This window comes from Protopterus annectens, chromosome 7.part1, assembly GCF_019279795.1.
Source record: "Protopterus annectens isolate FY-2018-M chromosome 7.part1, PAN1.0, whole genome shotgun sequence".
Lineage (NCBI taxonomy): Eukaryota > Metazoa > Chordata > Ceratodontiformes > Protopteridae > Protopterus > Protopterus annectens.
Window position 1 is genome coordinate 196,295,642 of NC_056740.1, and position 23,898 is coordinate 196,319,539.

General features: G+C 42.6%; 1 protein-coding gene across 3 annotated transcripts in view; it reads right to left on the reverse strand.

Moving 5' to 3' along the window:
* Nucleotides 1–23,898, reverse strand: part of THUMPD3 (THUMP domain containing 3) — a 688,598-nt gene that overhangs the window by 380,067 nt on the left and 284,633 nt on the right. For all 3 annotated transcript variants that reach the window (XM_044078641.1, XM_044078640.1, XM_044078642.1), the window contains exon 6: nt 22,255–22,324. In XM_044078641.1, the coding sequence (XP_043934576.1) occupies nt 22,255–22,324 (70 nt within the window). The remainder of the gene's footprint in view (nt 1–22,254; nt 22,325–23,898) is intronic.

The following is a 23,898-nucleotide window of genomic DNA, read 5'->3' on the forward strand; positions in this document are numbered from 1 at the left end:
CAAGAAAGACCAGGGGTAAAAGTCATTATTTGTAAATGCTTTCACTGAGCTATAGCCAAACGACTGACATAGTTGCATCCTGGGATACAGCTGGTTATAGCCATGTTTCTGCTGACCAACTGGGGGATGGGTGGTGTCTACACCCCAGAGTGCAATTCTCACTCCATAATGGCTTCTGGGTTGCACTCTCAGGCTCCACTTTACCCACAGACATGGAGGAGTGAACCTCAGCCACTGTTTGGATGGCATGGTAACAATGCAAATCAGAAAATATCTATCCGTCTCTACACCACGACTGCATTCCCCCACACCAGTGTTGGGCCCCTGGAATAGGTGCCTTGCTAATGCTCAGGATTGCAGACAACAGCAGACAAGAAGAGACCGCAGAGCAAGTCCTAACACTTCTCTGTACAAATATCTGATTTATATAATTAGACACCTTTTGCTCCATTTAGTATCAGTGGCATGCACACCAACAGGAATGCCGTATATCTAAGTACCCCCCTCCCCCACTCCCTTAAATGCTCTTCTCTCTCCCATGCTGGTCTAACTCTTAGCAATACAAGTACATGCTGGTCTACCTCAGAACATTATAACTGCATACACAGTGTCCAAACATTTATTATTCTTGAATGGACTTCTGACTTGCACTGACCTGTGGCATTGTGGTTTGAAACCAATAGTTTTTGCTGACTGTCTGGTTCCCTGGTCTGCCTTGTGGTTCACCACCTATATGTTTCTTCTATTGTCAGTATCCTAGCTAGGACAGTGAACACTGTTTATGTCAGTAAACATTAGCCCCTCCTTCCCTCAATTTCCTAACAAAGTTTATTTAATTTCCCTGGAGGCTAGGGCACCATTTTTAAATTACACCCTATAGGGTCTGGACCAAGGTCCCAGCGTATTTCCCTGGAGGCTAGGGCGCCATTTTTAAATTACACCCTATAGGGTCTGGACCAAGGTCCCAGTGTATTTCCCTGGAGGCTAGGGCGCCATTTTTAAATTACACCCTATAGGGTCTGGACCAAGGTCCCAGCGTTCCATATAAGTGTGGCCGCCACATAAGTCTCTTCCAATTCAAAGCTTGTAATGAATGTTCTTGTACTTTTTATATCAAATGCTTATTTCTGTTTGATTACTGGTGAATTGGACCTATATGCTGAGTATATGACCTCCATTCCTCACTTTCCTCACTTACCTAGAGGAAAATAGTTTTTTATTCAGGCATGTCCAAGGGTCAGCTCCCAGTGTTCTCTCCTGTCTATCTGATGAATCTGGGCATCTTGGGGCAATGTAGAAATTTCCTCCTGTACACAGAAAACCCTCTCCTCCTACCACCCAACACTACAACCTGTGAGAGATGCACTTATCTAGCCAAACTGGAGGTAAAGCTCTCTCCAACCAAGACTGAACTTGACAGTCAAGAGGAGAAGGTAAACACTTGCACCACACCACACTCATCACATAGTCTCACTAAATCTACACCACCAAAATCCACACATAGAAACACAAAAACATTTGCAGAGGCTCTCAATAATAATCTGCTCAAGCAACAGAGACCTCCAAAGCAGAAATGCAAGCAACCTCCACCCCCCCCAACACAACCCAAATGACACACAGCCCGCAGACTCAGTGTGCCACTCAACCACAGCCAATAAGGCAAAATAACGTACCCAACACACTAGTCATAGGTGACTCTATAGTCAGGCACACTGATGTCCCACTCACCAGGCTAAACAAGGAGAAGGTTACTGTCAGCTGCCTGTAGGGTGCCAGGATCCGCGACATAACCCACACACTCAGGTCACTCCACAACAAGTACAAATACGAGTCTGTCATTGTCCATGTTGGTGTGAACGACATGAGACGTACCTCCCTGAACTACATGAAAAGAGACATGGAAGAGCTCTCCGATCTTGTAGCCCAAGCAGGTAGGACCCTAGCCCTGTGTAGCAGAATGATACCACAGTACAAGGACAAAATGATTGACTTCAACAATTAGCTAAGCTTCTGGTGTCATTCTAAATGGATCCAGTTTCTGTCTACCTGGGATGACACAGTCATAGGTTCATAGCTTGGTACTAGGCTATCAGCCCTAGGGCCTATACAAGCCTAGCCATAACAATTCCCTGGCTATTTCTTCCCACACCATTTACTTCCCTGGTCAACAGACCACGATGCTTTGCCAGAGATGGCCTGCACCTGTCACCCCTGGGATTCCGGATACTGGCTAAGGTTCTTGCCGCCCCTATAGTGCCATTTTTAGGCAAGGTTCAAATGACAAATTCATCACCGTAACAGGAACAGGCAAGCAAAAACCTGAGGGTGATGCTACTCAATGCTAGAAGTCTAAATCTCAAAATGCACTCACTTGAGGAACTCCTTAAAATGGAGAACATCAATATCTGTGCAGTGACTGAGACCTGGTTCAAGGCTCCAGAGAGCACCCCTGCACTACCAGGCTATAACTCATACCACACTTTTCAGCCATGTAACCTGGACCAGAACACCAAAGGCAGAGGCGTGTCCATATTCATTAAGGATATCCACACCTCCAGGCTAGTTGCTCAGCATAATGCAGCCAAGGTTATCCAAGTGCAACTAACTCTGGGCAAAACTGCAATCCAAATTGTAGCTTGCTACAGATCCCCCACCATGCCCCAGGATTCCCACTCCTCTTTTCTTGATGTACTGGAAAATATTAGGGTTCAACCAAACACCCTAATAATGGGCGATTTCAACTACCCCACCATTAACTGGGAAAACTACTCATGTACCAACTCCTTCGCTCAACACTTTCTGGAATTCATAAACTCCAATGCCTTGGATCAACTTATCCACACCCCCATCAGGGGCAACAATATCCTACATCTAGTCATTTCCAACATGAGTGACCGGTGTTCCACACCTGAAGTCAACGCCTCATTGGTCCGATCCGACCATAAGCTAATCACCCTTGATATCCACATCTCGCCCCCACCCTCATTAAGGAAACCATGGTAAAAAGTTTCTCCAAAGCCATCTTCATGCTTCTTAAGACAGAAATGGTGAACTTCATTACACCCACGCAGATGGACAAAGTTACGACTACTGAATCCTACACAATTGCACTTTATAAGCATTTACACGAGTGCATGGATCGTGCTATCCCAAACAGAATCAAGACACTATCCTTCAAAAAAAGGAAGCCAATCTGGTGGTCCCCTGCCGTAAACAAACCATACAACAGAAGGAAGAAACTGTTGCAAAAGAGAGTAAAATCCCATGAGTGGAGGAGATCCCTGGTCAGCCTCAGTAAGAAGCTGCGATCCCTGATAAAATACTCCAAAGCTAGTTACGAAAACAAAATCACCACTGATTCTAAAGACAACCACAAAGCATTCCATAGCTATGTCAAGAATCTGAATGACAACACTCAGATCTGCTATGAGTTACAACACAATGGCACTAAATATACAGACCCAACTGATATTGCCAACATCCTGGCAGAGAGGTTCAGTGCTAACTTTACCCCTCTCACCCCCTAATAAGCCCATCTCTATACCGGAAGAATGCAAAGTTCCTGTAATCACGGCTGCACAGGTAAAAACCATACTCTCTAAAGCCAAAAACACAGCATCCATGGGACAACACAACATCCCAGGCTGCGTTCTACAAGAACTACAGCATGAACTGGCACTCCACCCAAGTACCATGTTCAATCATAGCCTCACCTCAGGCTTTGTGCCCGCTGAATGGCGCACAACGATGGTTATCCCACTCCACAAGGGGGGAGCCACTACGGACCCCAGGAACTACTGCCCCATTAGCCTGATGAGCCTGGTCTGCAAGGCCATGGAACATATCATCATGGAACTTATAAACAAAGACATTGGTAATCTCCAAACTCTGGACCCAACCCAGTTTTGGTTTGTAAAAGGCAGATCATGTCTCCTAAACCTGATAAAACTTCTTTGAAGCAGTCACCAAAACCATAGACGAGGGTAAAGTGGTTCACACAGCCTACCTAGATCTTGCCAAGGCTTTTGACACCATCCCCCACTCTGGAATTATAGATAAACTCACTAAACTAGGTATAAATCCCTATGTCACAAGATGGGTTGCCAACTGGATCACTGACAGAACCCACACTTTGAAAGTAGCAGACTCCAAATCCGACTTCAGACCACTGACAAGTGGAGTACCACAGGGTTCAGTCCTGGGTCCTTTCCTGTTTGGTATCCACTTCTCTGAAGTACAGGCTAACACAGAAGGTCTTTAGCTAATTAAATTCGCAGATGACTGCAAACTAGGAGCCATAACCGAAACTCCTAACAATGTGGACATCCTACAAAAGGGCCTCACTGAGATAGATGCCTAGTGTCAAAGCCATGGCCTTAAGCTCAATGCCAAAAAGTGCATGGTCATCCCCTTTGGTAAAAACTCTGTACCCATGAACTACAACATAGGCTGTAGGATACTTAACACCGAAAGTGTGATAAGACACCTTGGAACACAGGTGGACAGTAGTCTCTCCTTTGATAATCATATCGCCACAGTAGTCAGGAAATCCTTCTATGTGGCACCCTTCATCAAAAAAGGTTTCTCATCCAGAAAAAAAGAGGTCACTGTTCCCCTCTACTTATCACTCATTAGAGCCATTATACAGTACAACACCCCTTTTGGTATGTACCTCACAAGACAACTGGAAAGGCTGCAGAAATACCTCACAAAGAAAATTACCAGCCTCAAACAGATGCCCTACGCAGACTGTCTCGAAAAACTCCAGCTTTACTCTGTCACATATCACCTACTCAGAGGTGATCTCGGCCTAACATACAAAGCTATGTCAAATCCAGAGCTGTTGGACATGCTGCACTTAAAGAAATTCCAATCCCTCCGAGATACACGCTCTAGGGACCTAAACTTTATTGCCACAATAAACAGAACACGCTGGAGGGATAGATTCCTGTCCCAGAGACTTCCCATACTCTGGAATAAACTACCTATCTATATCAAACAAAGCTCCTCATTGGCACTCTTCAAGAAAAATCTTGATAATTAGATGGAAAATAGGAAATTCACCCCAGGGATCACTTCTGTGGCTCTGTTCGACAGTGGCACAGGAAAATAATTTTCTTGGTTGGCAAAAACGTAATGGCCAACAAAAGCAGTCTTCAAAGACAAAAACTTTAACTCAGCAGTAGCTGCAGGTTCAAAAGAGTGTAAAGTAAGTTTTCCAACACAAAATTGAGATCCCAGGCAGGAGTAGGAGCTCTCGGGGGGTCTTATGTTCTTTTGCCCCTCTAAGAAATTGCTTAAACAAAGGATGAGAGAATAATGGAGGGTCACAGTCATAGTGAGCAGAAATGGCTGCAGCATGAACTTTTATAGAGGAGAAAGACAAACCCTTGTCTAATAATTCTGTAAGATATTGAAGAAAACACTTAATTCAGGCCTGGAAACATCAAAGCCCTTTATTTGTGCTCCAAATTAAAAATCTCCTCCATTTATCAGCATAAACTTTCCTTGTACTAGGCCTTCTGGCCTCCAAAATAACATTCAAAACTTGTTGTGGAAGCTGCACCCTCAGGGTCTAGAACAGAATATGCCAGGCTGTTAGATGCAAGGGACTGAATCCTGACATTGAGGAAATGATTGCCCTCCTGTGACAAAGGTGCGGAATCGAAGGCAAAGGCCATGGAGGCTCCTGTACTAAACTCCTCAGCAGAGGTACCAGTGCTGTCGAGGCCAATCTGGAGCTATTAGAATCATGGAGGGCTTGTCTTGTCTGACTTTCAAGAGTACCTTGGGGAGGAGAGGCAGAGGTGAAAGGCATAGACGAAGATTGCTCCAACTGAATGATAGAGCATCCACTTTCCAAGCTGTGGGATGAAACATTTTGTGCAAAACTTTGGCAACTGGAAATTTAGTGGAGAAGCGAACAGATCTATGTCTGGAGTTCCCCATATCACTGTCAATTTTCGAAATACATGAGGATCCAATTTCCACTCGTGGGGATCCACTATCTGTCTGCTCAAAACATCTGCTAGAGGAGTTCTGTGCTCCTGGTAGAAACCTTGCCTGAAGATTGAGGTGTAAACTGAGGCAGTCTCCCACAAAATCATTGCTTGCCTGCAAAGAGGGTATGAATAGGTTCCCCTGCTTCTGTTGATGTACCACATGACAGTTGTGTTGTCTGTTTGAATCAACACTTGCCCTGGGTGAAGTAAATCCTTGAAAGCCATCAATGCAAATTGGACTGCTAACATCTCCTTCAAGTTGATATGTAAATGTTGAAGTCTGGCAGGCCACGTGTCTTGAACCCATTTTCCATTGAGGTGTGCTCCCCAAGCCTTGTCTGATGCATCTTTCATTAAAATCCTACTCTCCTCTTGTCGGGTCACAGAGAGTCCCTTGTTTAGGTGACATTCCTGAGCCCACCACAAAATTCCTTTTGAATGCAAGGTATTATTTGAATGACAGTGTCCAGATCTTGGCAGTGTTGTGTCCATACATTTTTTGAGATACCATTGTAGCTTCCTCATATGCAGTTTGGCATTGGGAAGCACCAGAATACAAGATGCCATGAACCCCAAGGCTTGAAGGACTGTCCTTGCAGTCAGCCTGGACCGAGAGACAATTGATGGAAGTAAAGTAGGTTCTTTTGTTTGTCCGGGGTCAAAAAGGCCATCTGGGAAGCTGTATTCAGTCTCACACCCAGAAAGCACATTTCCTGAGAGGGTACTAGATTGGACTTTGTTTCGTTCACAGAATACCCTAGGCACCTTAACACTGCCATCACATACTGTAGATGATGAAGAAGTTCGTTTTGTCTTGAGCAAGAATCAGGCAATCGTCCAAATAAGGATAAATTTGTATTCCTCTTAACAGTAAGAAGGCTATCACTGGAGCCAGAACCTTTGTGAACACCCTGGGCAGTAGATAAGCCAAAAGGGCAATGCAGAGAACTGATAATGTAAAGTCCCAGCCGAAACCCAGGTACCTCCTGCAACTGGGCCTGATAGGAACATGAAGATAAGCCTCTTTGAGATCTAGAGTTACCATCCAGTGATCTTTGCCCAACAGAGGTAGAAGTTGTTGCAACGTCAACATTTTGAATTTTGGAATGTCCAGGTATGTGTGTTGAGGATAGATAAATCCAAAATCGGCCTCAAGTGTTTCCTTTCTTTGATACTAGAAACAGGCAAGAATAAAATCCTAGGCCCACTTCTGACAGAGGCAGCCCCATTTGAAGAAGTAAAAGAAATCTGCTTGTGGGCCTCTACCCTTTGCTGAGGAGGAACGTCTGGCATGCCTTTGAAAGGAGGCAATGTATGGAAATAAAACTTGTAGCCTCGGTCTATAATGTCCAACACCCATTTGTCCTGGGTGACTAAAAGCCAGTTTTGCTTGAAGAGTGCCAACTTTCCTCCCAAAGGAGCTGCCAGACAGGAAGAATCTGGCAGCTGAAAATGCAGGTCATTGGGCCTGTTTCACGAAAGGACTGGCCCCTGCCCTCACCTGTAGATTGTCTGGGTGAACTCATGTTCTAGGCCTGAAAGTACTCTGAGCTCTGCCCCTACCACGTCTAGATCTACCCCTAGACTGTGATTCAGAAGAAGGATAAGCCCACCATCCCTTAGTAGGCCAATTCCTGCTAAACTTAGGAGGCTGCACCTGCAAAAAATCTTTAACAGTCTGCATAGACTTAGCCTTGTCTTCCATTTTTTCAAGACAGACTCCACAGGAGAACCAAACAAACTTCAGACTGTAAAGGGCATCCAAAATTCTAGTTTTAACATGCTCTGACAAATTCTGATCCTTAAGCCATGCGTGCCTGAATAACTGAACCAGTGGCAGCCACCCTGGAAGAAGCCTGTAAAGCATCAAACCACACTGCAAAGAATGCTTACCCACCTGTTCAGAGGCATGTCCCAAATCCTGTAATTCTTCACACTCTATGCCCTCTGCCAAAGCACCCACTTTAGATTTTAGTTGAGTAAGGAGAAAATTTTGATACTTCAACATATGAAACTGGCAATTCAAAGCCCTCATTGCTAAAGTGGAAGAAGTATACTTTCTTACCCCATCTATCCAGAGCTCTAGCATCTTTATCCATAGGAACTGTTCTTTACAACAGAAGCCCTGACACCCTTAGGTCCCTGGCTAATAGTTCTGGGTCAGCCCTTGGACTCTTATACAGATATTTATGAGCCTCAGGTACTCTGTAATACCTGTCTGGCTTAACTGGCGCAGGAGGCAGAGAGTCTGGATTAAGGGAAGCCTCGAGAAAGCGTCTTGAACAACATCCAAAACAGGAGGTATAGCCAAGGGCCTATGTTGTGGTAAAACAAAATTCCTAAGCCTCTTATGGGAATCTGAGAAATCCTGACCTTCCATTTAAAATGCTCCCTCATAGAATGCAGGGTTTCTGAAAAGAAAAATCTTCTGGAGGGCAGAAGGAGTGGAATCCTCTGCGTCTGAATCAGAATAAGGAGGAAAATCCTGAATGTCTTCAGCAGTCAAGACTCTGAGTAATCTGAAGCCTGCTCCAAACTTTCCACCTCTGGCTCCACCCTAGGCCTCTTATCAGGAGGGGGCATAGAACCTCTGATCAAAGAAATTAAATCTTCTGCCATTTTAAGCATGTGTTTTTTAGGCACAGAACCTGCAGAACTAGGACTGACACCCGTGGAAGGCAAACTAGGCCTGCCTTTGGAAGGAGCCTTAGAGACAGAAGGAGAAGGCCTAGCCACCTTAGGCAAGGAAGGGAGAACAGCAACCTGAGAGGCCCCCTCAGCCTGACCTGACTCCTGAGGGGCCACATCTTGCAAAATCAAAGCCTCCCCTGAGACTCAGCTGAAACCTCGGCTGGATCCACAGATTCCACGTAGTTTCTAAAGAACGGCGTCCGGAGCGGACAACTCATCCTGCCTGGACTTTAAAGATTTTTCTTTGCGCTTCTTGGCGGTGGCGGCGTGGAGGATCCGACGGCATATTATAATTACACCGCCATCAAGACAAGCCTGGCGCAGTCTAACCTACGTTTAATGGTGCGCTTATTAAACCTAGCACAAAGCGACACCACGCCGTGCTCCAGGTCCCAAACAAGGAATACAAAGAGAGTGGTAATCCCTATGCGGTAACTGTTTCCCACAAGAAATACAATTATTCACTTTTTCTGACATCCGGAATTAACTGGGGCAAGAAAAAACAAAAATATTCCCCAAAGGGGTACTTAGCCCAACTTGGTTTCGGTCTGAAACTCAGAATACGAAAATTTCAGAACGTCGAACGGCACTTGCACACGCTGCTTCTGCATCGGACCATGCGGCAAAAAAGACTGGGGATATGACGTCGGTCATGCGCTTTAATACCCTGACGCTCTGATGTCAGATCTGAGCGCCCATGACCGACGTCAGCCTAATACTTTGGTATTCGGGCCGACCGAGGACAGTGGACTACCCTTATGTAAGGACTGCAGCAACGTGAGATGAAGAACATCTTATAAATAAAGACATTGGTAATCTCCAAACTCTGGACCCAACCCAGTTTTGGTTTGTAAAAGGCAGATCATGTCTCCTAAACCTGATAAAACTTCTTTGAAGCAGTCACCAAAACCATAGACGAGGGTAAAGTGGTTCACACAGCCTATCTAGATCTTGCCAAGGCTTTTGACACCATCCTCACTCTGGAATTATAGATAAACTCACTAAACTAGGTATAAATCCCTATGTCACAAGATGGGTTGCCAACTGGCTCACTGACAGAACCCACACTTTGAAAGTAGCAGACTCCAAATCCGACTTCAGACCACTGACAAGTGGAGTACCACAGGGTTCAGTCCTGGGTCCTTTCCTGTTTGGTATCCACTTCTCTGAAGTACAGGCGAACACAGAAGGTCTTTGGCTAATGAAATTCGCAGATGACTGCAAACTAGGAGCCATAACCGAAACTCCTAACGATGTGGACATCCTACAAAAGGGCCTCACTGTGACAGATGCCTAGTGTCAAAGCCACGGCCTCAAGCTCAATGCCAAAAAGTGCATTGTCATCCCCTTTGGTAAAAACTCTGTACCCATGAACTACAACATAGGCTGTAGGATACTTAACACCGAAAGTGTGATAAGAGATCTTGGGACACAGGTGGACAGTAGTCTCTCCTTTGATAATCATATCGCCACAGTAGTCAGGAAATCCTTCTACGTGGCACACATCACAAAAGGTTTCTCATCCAGAAAAAAAGAGGTCATTGTTCCCCTCTACTCATCACTCATTAGACCCATTATAGAGTACAACGCCCCTTTTGGTATGTACCTCACAAGACATCTACAACAACTGGAAAGGCTGCAGAAATACCTCACAAAGAGGATTACCTGCCTCAAACAGATGCCCTACGCAGACTGTCTCAAAAAACTCCAGCTTTACACTGTCACATATCTCCTACTCAGAGGTGATCTCTGCCTAACATACAAAGCTATGTCAAACCAAGAACTGTTGGACATGCTCCACTTAAATCTTAATCTTATTACGGACATGATGGGTGTAGTCTGGGAAAACAATTTCATTTATTTCGAGGGGGAATATTTCAAACAGACAAAAGGTGTGGCTATGGGGGCCTCATGTGCTCCCATATTCGCAAATATGGTTATGTTGGAATGGGAAGATCAACATTTATTTAGTAGTGATTATTACAAACATATTTCCTATTACACAAGATTCTTGGACGATATGTTTGTATTAAGGAATGGACCAGTAGAAATCATTAAAGACTTCATTGATTATTTAAATCATACAAGTGATTTTTTAAAATTTACACACAAAGTTAGTACAGAAGGTATACCATATTTGGACACATATATAAGGCATACCAATATGGGATTCCAATCTGAAATATACAGGAAGGACACGTTTTCTAATGGGTATTTGGAATATTCAAGTGACCACCCTAAGCACATGTTAAAAAACATTTTCAAAGGACAATGCATAAGGGCAGCTCGAATGTCCTCAAAATTTGAGGTTATGGAAAAAGAAATAAAATTCATAACCTCTATGTTTGCAAATAGAGGCTACCCTTGGTGGTTACTTAATGATATTTCAAGTTATGTCATTAATAATGAATGGGGTAAAAAGTACCCACCCATATTGGGCACAGAGTTGAATAATATTAAGGTACGGGATGAAAAGTCTGATAAATTACCTTTTAACAGAGTATGCACATTAACATATTCACCTTATGTGAATGAAATTAAAAATATTATTGCAAGACATTGGAATAAAAACTCCAGCTTTACACTGTCACATATCTCCTACTCAGAGGTGATCTCTGCCTAACATACAAAGCTATGTCAAATCCAGAGCTGTTGGACATGCTGCACTTAAAGAAATCCCAATCCCTCCGAGATACACGCTCTAGGGACCTAAACCTTATCGCCACAATAAACAGAACATGCCAGAGGGATAGATTCCTGTCCCAGAGACTTCCCATACTCTGGAATAAACTACCTATCTATATCAAACAAAGCTCCTCATTAGCACTCTTCAAGAAAAATCTTGATAATTAGATGGAAAATAGGAAATTCACCCCGGGGATCACTTCTGTGGCTCTGCTCGACAGTGGCACAGGAAAATAATTTTCTTGGTTGGCAAAAGCCAGGGTACTCGCTACATTTGCGGCTACCAGTTATCATATTTTATGCTCTTACCAACTATAGTGTTAGAACAGAACTGTTGTTCCTGTGCTTACAAAGTGCAAACCTTGACCTTACTGATAAAAACAGGTCTACTGTTTCGCTGTAAATTATTGCTGTTACCAGTTGTTTGTTTCTTTAAAATCCACTAAGTGGTGTTTTGCATGCAAAGTGAATGTCTTTAAGATATACTGCTGAAATCTAGTTTTACTGATAATCAATTTTCTCAGTGCCCAGACTCAAGTTGATGTTGAAATTAAGTTTTTATTGTTGCACTAGACATCTACAGTAGAGCTTCCATAGTTGAACAACTCCCTACACTGACCACCTCCTTAAGTTGACCTAATTTTCATAGACTGGACATGCACCACATGTACTCTATAGAAGACCGATCTCTCTATACTGACCACCTCTGTGAGTTGTATCCTGACCACTTAGACTGTGACACACAATAGTAATTTACACTCTATAACTTGACCAGTTCAGTCCACTCTACACCAAAAGGTAGAAGGTGTAGGCTTTTTTCCCCTTATTTGTATTATTTTTTCTTTAGTATAGTTTTTTTTTTCATGTTTTAATATTATCACATGTTGGATTAGGCCTAATATCCTATTGTTCATCACGTGTTGCTGAAAAAAATTTCAACATGAAGGACTGGTCTGAATTGTAGGTACATCCTACAATTACTGAAACATTTTTACAGTTAACTGAAACATAATGGCCCAAAGAAAAGAACTTAAAGAGCTGACATTGAAGAAAAAAGGTTGATGATCTACATTTTCTGGAAAGCAGCAGCCAAAGAAAGACGGTGGAACAGTTTGGTGTTAGCAAGACCACAGTTAGCAACATCAAAAAACATAAACATGAGTACTTGGAGAAATGTGGTAAGGAAAGCGGAGACCTACAGTGGAAAAGTGGGAAAACTTCCCTCGATGAAGTCAATAAAGCCACATTAAGCTGGTTCAAACAAATGAGGGCAATTAATGCCCAACTCTCTGGGCCGATGATCCAAGAGGTTGCAAAAAAATTCGCACAGGAATTCAGGGTGGCAGATTTCCAAGCATCAAGTGGTTGGCTGCAGAAATTTAAACTGCAAGATGAGATCTCCCAGAAAGTCTTGTGTGGTGAATCCAATGAAGTTTTAGTAGAAGTTGTGGAAGAACTCATCAAAAAGTTCCCAGACTTTGCCAGAGGATTCAAAGATGACATCTTTAACACTGATGAATGTGGACTCTTTTTCAAGGCGATGCCTGACAAGAGCCTCGTCATGACGGGTGACAAATTAAGAGTGGAAGACTTTCCTAAGAATGTTTCACAGTTCTGCTTTGTGCTAGCTCATCTGGAGAAAAACTAAAGCCCTTGGTGACTGGTAAATTGGCAAAGCCATGCGCATTCAAGAACCTGTAGCTCGAAGACCTCCCCATCACTTGGAGATCAAACAAATGCACATGGATGACTGGTGCCCTATTTGACATATCCACCAGGAAATGAAGAAGAAATGGTCTATTCTACTGACAGACAACAGTTCTGGCCATCCGCAAGTGAATTATCTCACAGATGCGACACTAAAATTTCTGCTTCCAAACACGACCTCAAAAGTCCAACCTCTTGACCAAGGCATCATCAAAACATTTAAACTGCACTACTGAGCCCAGCTCCTGCAGTGGATCATTAGTAAAACACAAGCCTGTGATTCACCTGTGGAAGCAGCTTCATCTGCTGCATCAGTTAATGCTCTGGATGCTATCCTCTGGATCAGTTCTGCTTGGAATAAAGTTCAGCCAGAAACAATAGAGAAGTGTTTCAAGAAAGTTGGATTTGTCACAACCCAAGAGCATGATGTTTTGGCCCCATAAGACACTCAATCTCCCATAGCAGTATTCAAATGAGTAGATTTTGAAGGTTTTGTTGCAGTGGATGATGAGGCGGCAACTTGTAATGAACCTGACCCAGAAGCAATTTTCCAAGTGATATTGACCGAAGTACAGACCAGCGTAAAAGTGCATGAAGCAGCTGATGAAGTGGAAGAAGCAAGTCAGGATGACACAGAAATTGCAGAGACTCCAAAAGAAGAGGACCTCAAGCATCCGATAATGCAGATGAAGCCATTTGCTGGAGAAAAATGCCCAGGTATGCTGAGTGGTGTAGCCAGTGCTGAGCATGCTTTCTCCACTTACATTTGTAATAAGACTAAGAACCAGATCAAGACTGACTTTTTTTCCAGAAAGAATGATTAAACCATGAGAAATAAAGTAAATGTATTGATTTTGTATGATACTGTATGTATGATTTGTTTTCTGTCTTTTGATAATGTATCATTTCATATGATATTCTCAAATAAAAGCTGTACAAGAAAGTAAAGTACATGTACGTATCAAGTACAGTAGGCCTAGTTCCTTATGTTGACCAGTTTGTTACAGTCCCTTGGGTGATCATCTTACTGTAATTAGATACATACATTGTCAATATTTTTAGAAATGGTTTTGCTTTACTTTTTATATAAATATTTTTAGTAGTACTCTTCTTTTCATATACATTTGCTGATTAACTGCTTCCTAAGACTGCACCTTTTTTCACAATCCACCCACCCATTTTCCTCCTAAAAACTGGTACTATTCTTCTCTTTTTCATTACAGTTCTATCACTCTCTACAACATGATTGCTTTCCCCCACACCAGTGCTGGTCCACTGGAATAGGTGCCTCATTAATGCTCAGGATTGCAGACAACTACAACAAATTGCAGTGCATGTCCTAACACTTCTCTGTATAAATACCCAATTTATATTATTAGAAACCCTTTACTCCATTTAATATCAATGGTGTGCACACTAGAAGGAATGCTGTACATGTAGGTACCCCCTCCTGCAACTCCCTTAAATGCTTTTCTCTCTCCCATGCTGGTCTAACTCTTAGCAGTACAAGTACACGCTGGTCTACCTCAGAGCAGTGCAAGTGCATAAGCAATGTCCAAACATTCATTATTCTTGAATGGACTTTTGACTTCCACTGACCTGTGGCACAGTGGTTTGGAACAGATAGTTTTTGCGACTAGCTGGCTCCCTGGTCTGCCTTATGGTTCAACCTGCTACACTTGGGCTCACTCCGCTCCGCTACCCTACCCCCAATTCTCACCCACCCCCACATACCCTAAACAAACACCATCCATAACCACCACACCCTCCTTCAACTCCCAACTTCCTCCCAAACCCTCCTATCAACATCCACTTCCTCTATACTTAGAACACCTCCAAAGGATAGGTCAAACCCACACTCCCCAATCTCTATTTCTCACAGACAATAATTAACCCTCCCACCTTGCCATTTAATTACCTCAAAACCTTCCAATATCTTTCTACCACACATCCCCCCTTTTATTATATGCTAGTTTCCCCAATCTTCTAAGCTATCCCTCCTGCCTATACCTTATCATATTACATGCTACTACTTTTCACCATTACTCTGCTTCTTAACTCTCTCTCTACCTCTTACCATTGCACCCTTACAAACATATACCCAGAACCTACATCTACCTACCCTCAAACTAATCACACTACCACTTGCACATTCCCAATTGTCCCCTCACTATTCAATCACTATGATGATACCCTATAAAAAAATAAAGGTATTTCAACTGCTCTCAGTCCCTTCCAAAATTAAGCCAAAATAGCACTTTCTTAACCACGACTCAACTCCACTTAAACTACTTATGTTAAACTTACTACTCTCAGGTGATATACATCCCAACCCAGGACCAGTCCCCAGCTCCTGTCTCCCTACCCATCCCTCACCACCCCTCATCCCCCCCATACCACTACAATGACTTACTCATCCACTTCTACCAAAAACCTATCTATACTTTCCATAAACATTCAAAGTATCCTGAACAAAGTCACTTAATTTCATTACTGGATCTTTCTCCACACCCCTGACATCCTCACTCTCTCTGAAACCTGGCTAAAACCATACATATCTAACATCGAACCCCCTCCCCCCAGCTACAATATCAGCCGCCTGGATAGACTTAAGAGAAAAGGGGGAGGTGTAGCTATTTTATACTCAGAACAACTCTCTCCCAATCTCTCCTCCTAAATTCCGTCCAGGTGAAGTCCTCAATGTAAACTGTAAGATGAGCAATGAGAAAATGTTAGCCATTGCATCCACCTACATTCCTCCAGGAAACATCCCTACTCTTGAACTCTCTCTCTCCTGGATATCACAAACCATCTCCTATGAAACTATTATCTTCAGTGACATTAACATAGACTGGAATGCACTAGCCACCAACTCTCCAAACACCAGCATCAACCTTTATGGCTTCTCCCAGCTAATCACTACCCCCACACATCTGAATAAACACACTAACACTGGCACTATGCTTGATTATATGCTCACTTCCAATCCTAACCTAAACCACAACCCCATGACACTGCCTAATACCCTAAGTGACCAACTGTACAAATGCCACCTGTATGAAGACTGTTGCAAACTCTCTAATTTCAACCCAGATTCTTTTAACCAATTGCTCTCTTCAATAAACTGGTCCTTCCTCCATGAACTCTCCCTTGTAGAAGTTGTCCTAAACTTTAACAGCATCTTCCTAAACACACTAAATTCCCTGGTTCCATCAGAAAAATTAGGATAAAATCCAGTTTTGCTTCTTAGTTAACACAATCCATTCGCACCTTTATGTACAAGAGAGAGACTGTGCCTGGAAAAACTGGAAAACAACAAATCCCCTTCTCATCTTCAAAGCTATAGGTAACTTTGTAATCTAACCAAAACGCATGTCAATCTTGATAAAAACATTTCTACCAAAAGCCACTAAATAACCCCCACTCCAACCCCCAAAAATTCTGGCATACAATCAATAAGCCTACATCCAAGCAGCACTTCCACACCAAACCATTGCCCTAACAGCTCTGCCATAGATACTGCCACCTTTCTTAACTCCTCCTTCAAAGACTCAATCCACAATTTAACTAAAAAAGATAGTAGTACCTACCCCCACTACCTCTCCCTCTACACACACAACCACCTCCTCTCTTAACCCTGCCACCTACAGCTTATTAAATCACTTCTCAGCAAACTTAAAACATGCTCTCCATCTGCTGATAACTTACCTCCTCTTTTCCTTGCTTGCTGCAAATTCTACAGTTTATCTCATCCCCATTTTAATAAATCAGCCCAAAAAACACGGTCCCAGAAATCTGGAAGAAATTCTACATTATACCCTTACGCAAAGGTGAAAATCCTCCTGACCTCTCTAATTTCAGGCCTATAGCCATTCTGTCTCCCCTATTAAAAACATTTGAAAATGCATTAATAAGCAGCTCCTTGTTCACCTTCTACCAGAAAATATCCTAACCCCTACCCAACATGGCACTCACCCTAACCACCGCAGATCTACCACACTAATATCTTTCACACAGCCTACTGCGAAATCTCGTAACAATAAGGTAGTCTCCTGTGTTTTCCTTGACATCTCTAAGACCTTTGGCACTGTTTCTTATAAATGACTTCTGTCTAAACTAACTAGCCTTAATCTCTCCAACTCTGTACTTTGCTGGTTCTCTAGCTACCTCTCCAACTGACTTCATTCCTTAAGATGGCTCTCTGCCTCTTCCCCTTCCTCCCAGTCTAAAGGAAAGTCAGTACCTACAGCTTACGTTGACCTGGCCAAGGTCTTTGACACAATCCTCCACTCGGGCATCATCTAAAAGCTAACACAACTTGGTGTTAATCCCCTATCTAGTCAGATGGGTGGCCAACTGGCGCAGATAGAACTCACAAGGTCAAAACAGGTGCTGCCACCTCCGACAGCAGACCTGTCACTACTGGTGTTCCCCAGGGATCTGTCCTGGGACCCTTAATGTTTGGCATATACTTCTCAGAGGTCCAGGCAAAGACAAAGGGCCTGTGGCTGACCAAGTTTGTGGATAACTGTAAGTTGGGTGTTGTCACTGACTCCCCAGTCGATGTTAACATACTGCAAGAGGGTCTCACAGCTACAAATAACTGGTGCCAAAGTCATGGCCTTAAGTTAAATGCAAAAAAATGTATTATCGTACCATTCTGCAAAAACACGTCCCCTACTGATTACCACATCAATGGCAATCCCCTAAGCACACAACGTGTGGTGACAGACCTGGGTACTCAGGTTGACAACAATCTCACATTCAACCATCATGTGGCGGCTGTAGTCAGAAAAGCCTTTTACTTGGTTCATCTTATAAGTAAAGGGATTGCATCCAGGAAAAAAGGAGGTTACCTCTCTGTACTCCTCCCTTACTAGACCTATGATTGAGTATAATGCCCCACCTGGTATGTACCTCTCCAAACACCTGCACTAACTGGAAAAGCCACAGAAATGCCTCATAAAGAGAATCCATGGCCTCCAACACCTATCCTATATGGACAGGCTTAAATCACTATCACTCTACTCGTTATCACACAGATTGCTCAATGGTGATCTGTGTCTCGCCTACAAGGCAATATCAGACCCCGCTCCTCACGCATTACCCACTCGATAGGCCTAAATCTATTATGCGACATTAACAAAACTTGTTGTAGAGACAGGTTTGTCTCCCAGAGACTGTCCCGTCTCAGGAATAGACTTCCCATACATGTCAAACAAAGTACCTCACTGGCCCTCTTCAAACACAATCTTGATGAGTGGATGGGAAACCATAAATTTGACCCAGGAGTTCCACCTTTGCCCCTCATTGACAGGGGCGACAGGTGCTGACTGAGGTTTCCTTTTTGGGGATAAACTCTTGGCTAGGCTTGTAAGGGCCCCAGGGCCATTAGCCTGGTAACTTCCAATGATCCTATGAAGATGGCTTTCTGCCTCTTCCCCTTCCTCCCAGTCCAACCATTTTTACTAACAACCTCTACACATCCTGCACTCACAATATGCTGATTACTCTACAATTATCTCCTGCTCCGACAATCTCTCCCATCTTCTCATCCTTACCCAAGAAACTCTCTAGTCAGTTGAAAAATGGCTAACAACTAACCAACTCCTACTCAACCCTAAGAAAACCAAACTCCTCCTCTTCCTCCCAAAATCTCACTCCAACAGCAAAAAACTACCTACACTGTCACCTCCCTCAATAACACAACTATCTCAGTAGAACCTCACACAAAACTACTAGGAGTCACAAATCGCCACATTTAACAGTGCGTCAAAAACACTCATCAAAAACTGGGCTTGCTCTGCAGGCACAAATAAATTCCCCAAATTAATCTAAACTCTCTCTTGCACATGCTTTCCCACCCTATTTTATGCCACCCCAATCCTCAATGACCTACAATCCAACCTTACGTCTAAATTAGAACTCACATATAATAAAATGGTAGATTTGCTGCAAATCAACCTTATTGCTCACACCACTGCCTGTCTTTGAAAAGCCTACAGTGGTTAGAATTCTGCCAAAATTCCTGCCACCTCAGCTGCACCTGACTTACTCCATCCTAAACAAACCATCCTGCTCTCTCAACCCTCATCTCTCTCTATATTCCCAGTTGTACACTCCATAGCTCTGGCCAAAACCTCTTGGAAATGTATAAGCCCAATAAAAACACAGGCAAACTCCTCTACAATCATTCTGTTGCAAATGCATGGAATAAACTGCCTCTATGTTTAAGAACTATCTCTAACACTAACTCCTTCAAAAAAATCTCAAAGACGGCCTGATAAACTCACAGTCCTGTTTATGCCCTGACCCAACTTAAACTACCCTCCTTCTCCAGTACATCTAACCTCTCCTTACCCCTTATGATACACATTTCTTCCAGCTTATACCTCCAAACACATCCTCTTTATCTGTTACCTCTCTCTATATAAAGCCTGCTCTAATTCCTAACAACAGGCTGTACTGCAAACATTTAACCTTGTATAAATGTTACAGTTTACCTTTTTAAATTCTTGTATGGAATTTGTATGCACTTACTTTTATTCTCTGTTTATTATGTCATAGTATTTCAAGTCTGTATCTATCTTTTTTGCATATACATCTGCAGCTTTTCTCCTCAGGCCTCTGCTGAAAAAGGGCTGTTGCCCAGTTGGACTAACCCGGTCAACAAATATCAAAATAAATAAAATAAAATAAATAATAAAATCTCAGTAACAAAATTACCTACAGGAGGGTGCAACTGTTTCATCACTCTTCTGACTGGCCTACGGACTGCACACTAAACCCCCCTTGCCAATCCCAGCACTGAGCACTTTCAAATGCTGCTACTCTTCGAGTAGACCAGAAACTTCTCCCACCTATGTCTGTTTGCCAGACTGAATCAGGCTTTGTGCCATTCTCCTCTTTCAGGCAACACAGACTGTGCCTTTATGGGTCTTGGCTCAACATCCATCAGCCAAATGAACAATAAGGCTGCTCCAGGCTTTAGACAATGAATATGAGAAGCTTTCCAAGACAAATACCTGGATGAAGATTTAAACTGTGCTAGCAGAAGAAAAGGGTCTCCTCCTGATCTCTTACTGCAACACCATAATGTGTGCAAAAAAAAAAAAAGCTAGACTACAGTGGAAAGTGATACATGTCAACTATAAACCCACTAATGAGTCCTTGGCTATTTCTCCTCTGCCACTTTCCTAGACCTATCTAAGGCATTTGACATGGTCCCACACTAACAACTCATCTCTGTTCTCAATAACTTATCGTTTTCTTAATCTGTCACCGTGTTTCAGAGCTACCTGACTGGCCGCCAACAATCCATTGTATGGCAGAATGACACATCTCCCCAACTACCTGTCTCTATTGGTGTTCCCCAAGGATCCATCCTTGGACCCTTACTCTTCTCCATTTTCACCAATAATTTAGTCACTGCCACCAAACAAGCCTCTCTCATACAGTATGCAGATGGCTCCACCATCATCTGCTCAGCCCAGTCCCTACCCAAACTGCAAAAAGTCGCGCAGGATGCCTTTTCCTCTGTAGAAACTTGGCTATCAGATGCCCAGTTAATACTCGATCAACACAAAACTAAACTCCTCATCTTCCAACCTACCAAACATACTCAAGCCTACTATCACTTTAATATTACAGTCAACACCACCATTATCCCCCCCAACAGATCACACCAAATTGCTAGGAGTTGAGATAGACTATCTCAAATTTGACATTCAAATTTCCATGACCATAAAAAAAGTCCACAAAAAAACTAGGAGCCTTATACAGAAATAAGCAATTCCTCACCAAAACAGCCAGGATTTCAGTTGCAAATTCCCACCTTATCTCCATCCTTCTCTACGCCTCTCCAATATATACCAATCTAAGGCAACGCAATCTACATAAACTCGAGACCTGCTACAACAAAATCGTCAAGTTTGACACCAGGGCCTCCTACTGTAGTCACTACTGTCTCTCACTTACTGAACTTGGCTGGCTAGAACTCCCTCACCTCCTTCAATGGTACCAACTCTCACTTGCCCACAAACTAGTAAACCATCCTCTAAAAGTCCCATCCCTCCAAAATCTACCCCAACCCTATTACACCACCAGACCACTACATTCCAGCAGCAAAAATCAATTACAGGTAACTAGAGTCAAGAACTCTGCTGGAGAAGCACTCCTCTCCAGCTCGATAGCCAAGTTATGGACCCCCCCCCCCCACCACAATAACCTCTGCACCATCATGCACTCACTTCAAAGCTATACTTAAATCTCACCTATTAAAATGCTGGTTATGCCCTTGTAACACTCCTCACTAGCATCTCCCACTCCATCCACCCTCAACCTCTCTTCCACCCCACAGCTACCTTTGATTACAGACAACTCTGATGCTTGAAAGCTTATTATTTATAATGCTGCTTTAATTTTTTACTGTAACAATGTGAATAACTGCTATTTAATTCTTAGAATACATCCCATCTTAGATGGCACAGATGTTATGTGAGTACTGTATGTACTAAGTTTTACATCATGAACTATAATTGTATTAACACTAGTTTTATACATACAACTGCATCTACTTCTTCTTATCATGTACCTAAATTCATCTATTGTGGAGCTTTTCTCCCCAGGCCTCCGCTGAAAAAGACCTGCGTCCAGTTGGATTTTCCTGGTCAACAAATGTAAATAAATAAATAAGATCTGCCAACATAACTAGCAGACTGGGAAATAAGCTTAAGTAGTAGGTCAGTTAAATATTGTAGCTGCAGGTTGGCAGTTGGCAGTCCGGCAGCAGCAATACTGAGTGCTTAAAATCCAACAGGGATAGCTGTATGGCTTCCATTCAAACAGGCTTGTGTACTTTTACCTTTGATGCACTGTAAGCAGGATGAATGAAGCTACAATATCTATTCTGAAACCCACACAGTAGTGCAGTATTAATCTGTATTTATCCTGTACCCAAAGTACACACTAAGGATTATTTATTTACTCGATACAGACCTTCACAATTCCAACAGTAGTCAAACGCACAATCATTTTACAGAAGTTTCCTCTACAGATTTCCATATGTACCTTAGTCTAGGTCACAGCATCAGACACAAAATTCTATCATGGCATACTGGCTGTTGAAAACATCTACTTTCTACAAACAGCTCATAAGATCGACAAATACCTCTATGGGAATAGCACCAGTTCCACACATTGGGTCAATAATAATATCAGCTGGCTGAGGATTGCATAACCTGCATTAGGAAACACAAATACACATAATTGGTTAGAAAAATCTGAAAAGATTCAGGACTTTTGAATAACATCTCCATCAATTTCATCACATTTGGCAAACGGTCTGAAAGTTTAAAGCTAAACACAGATAAATTAAAATATTGCATTTTCTTCTCTTATGTCCAGAAAAGGAACCTGCTGCATCTCTACTGTCCTTACTGACGAGTGTTACTGTTGATAAGACAGATAACATGGCTAGGCTTCTATAGGCCCTAGGGCCGACAGCCTATTACCAACCTATGAACAGCAACTTCTTCCACAAAAACATTTAACTTCTAAATGAAAACTTGTGACTCCTCTAAATAATTTCCAATTATGGAGCAAATCGGAGAAACAATTAGGGACGTCCCTCCAGAATCTGAACAGATGAGAGATATACAGGTGACTGGCATGGATATATCCATCAAGGTGAAATATTCTCAGTAACCAACTCAGGCATGCACATAAAAAAGAACTCCAGTATATAGCTCCTTAAACTGGATATATCATTTGAAGATTCTTTGACTGAGGCACAGACTGTGTATGTGCAGTAGTTACTAACCTTAATAATGATATCAAAGTGGGGAAAGATTTATAGTTGAAAATTGAGGCCATGTTGAATCCAAAAGAACAGTCAGATGCTGCTGAGGTAGCACTGATATAGGAGACAGGGAAGTAACAAAAATGCTACCTAAACCAGACAACTGAGAACAAATAAACAAATTCTGACTTTGTACATAAATCAAAAAAGAACACCATTTACACTAATGCAATGTATTCCTCTGAATAGCTCAAATGCAGAGATGAAGCATATGAAATGGCAAGACACCAGTTAACCTACTCAAAAACCTTGTTTTCAAAGATGTATGTCACTTGTGTCAAATGACTACCTTAATGGATATGGATGCAGATTCACCTAAACATAAAATGAGGTACAGTGAATCACTAGGTTCCCTAGTTTAGTGCCATAATGATCTGTTGAATAATTTTACTTGACAAATATTACACAACCTAAGAGATTTGTCAAGAAGCATAACTTTCTCCACCTGATCTGTCTTCTGATCTTTCATGCCATTGATAGATACATCTGTACTTCCAAACGTCAAGGATAGTTTAACTAGGGTTTTTTAAACACTTTTATTGAATTATCAATTAAGACATAGGCAAACATGCATCTATATAAAAGAAAACAAACCATATTAACATGCTCCTAGTTGTTGTGCCTTTCGGCTTATCCCTGTTAGGGGTCGCCACAGCGGAACTCCAGTCCGCTAATGTTTGGTAGTGGATTTTTATGTGCCGAGTTACCAGCCCTGACGCACAACCTTCAACGAAGGCACGCCCAATCACAAATGCCTCCACACAGAAGACGCTCTAGCTGAGAATCGAACGTGACAACGTCTTGCTGTGAGGCGACAACGCTACCGCAGCACCACTACTGTGCTCCTAGTAACAAACATTATACATCACATATGACATAATTTTTATAACTATCAGTGATGATTCTGGAAAGACTTGAAACTCTCTCAAGATGTGCCACAACACTAAGATGTCC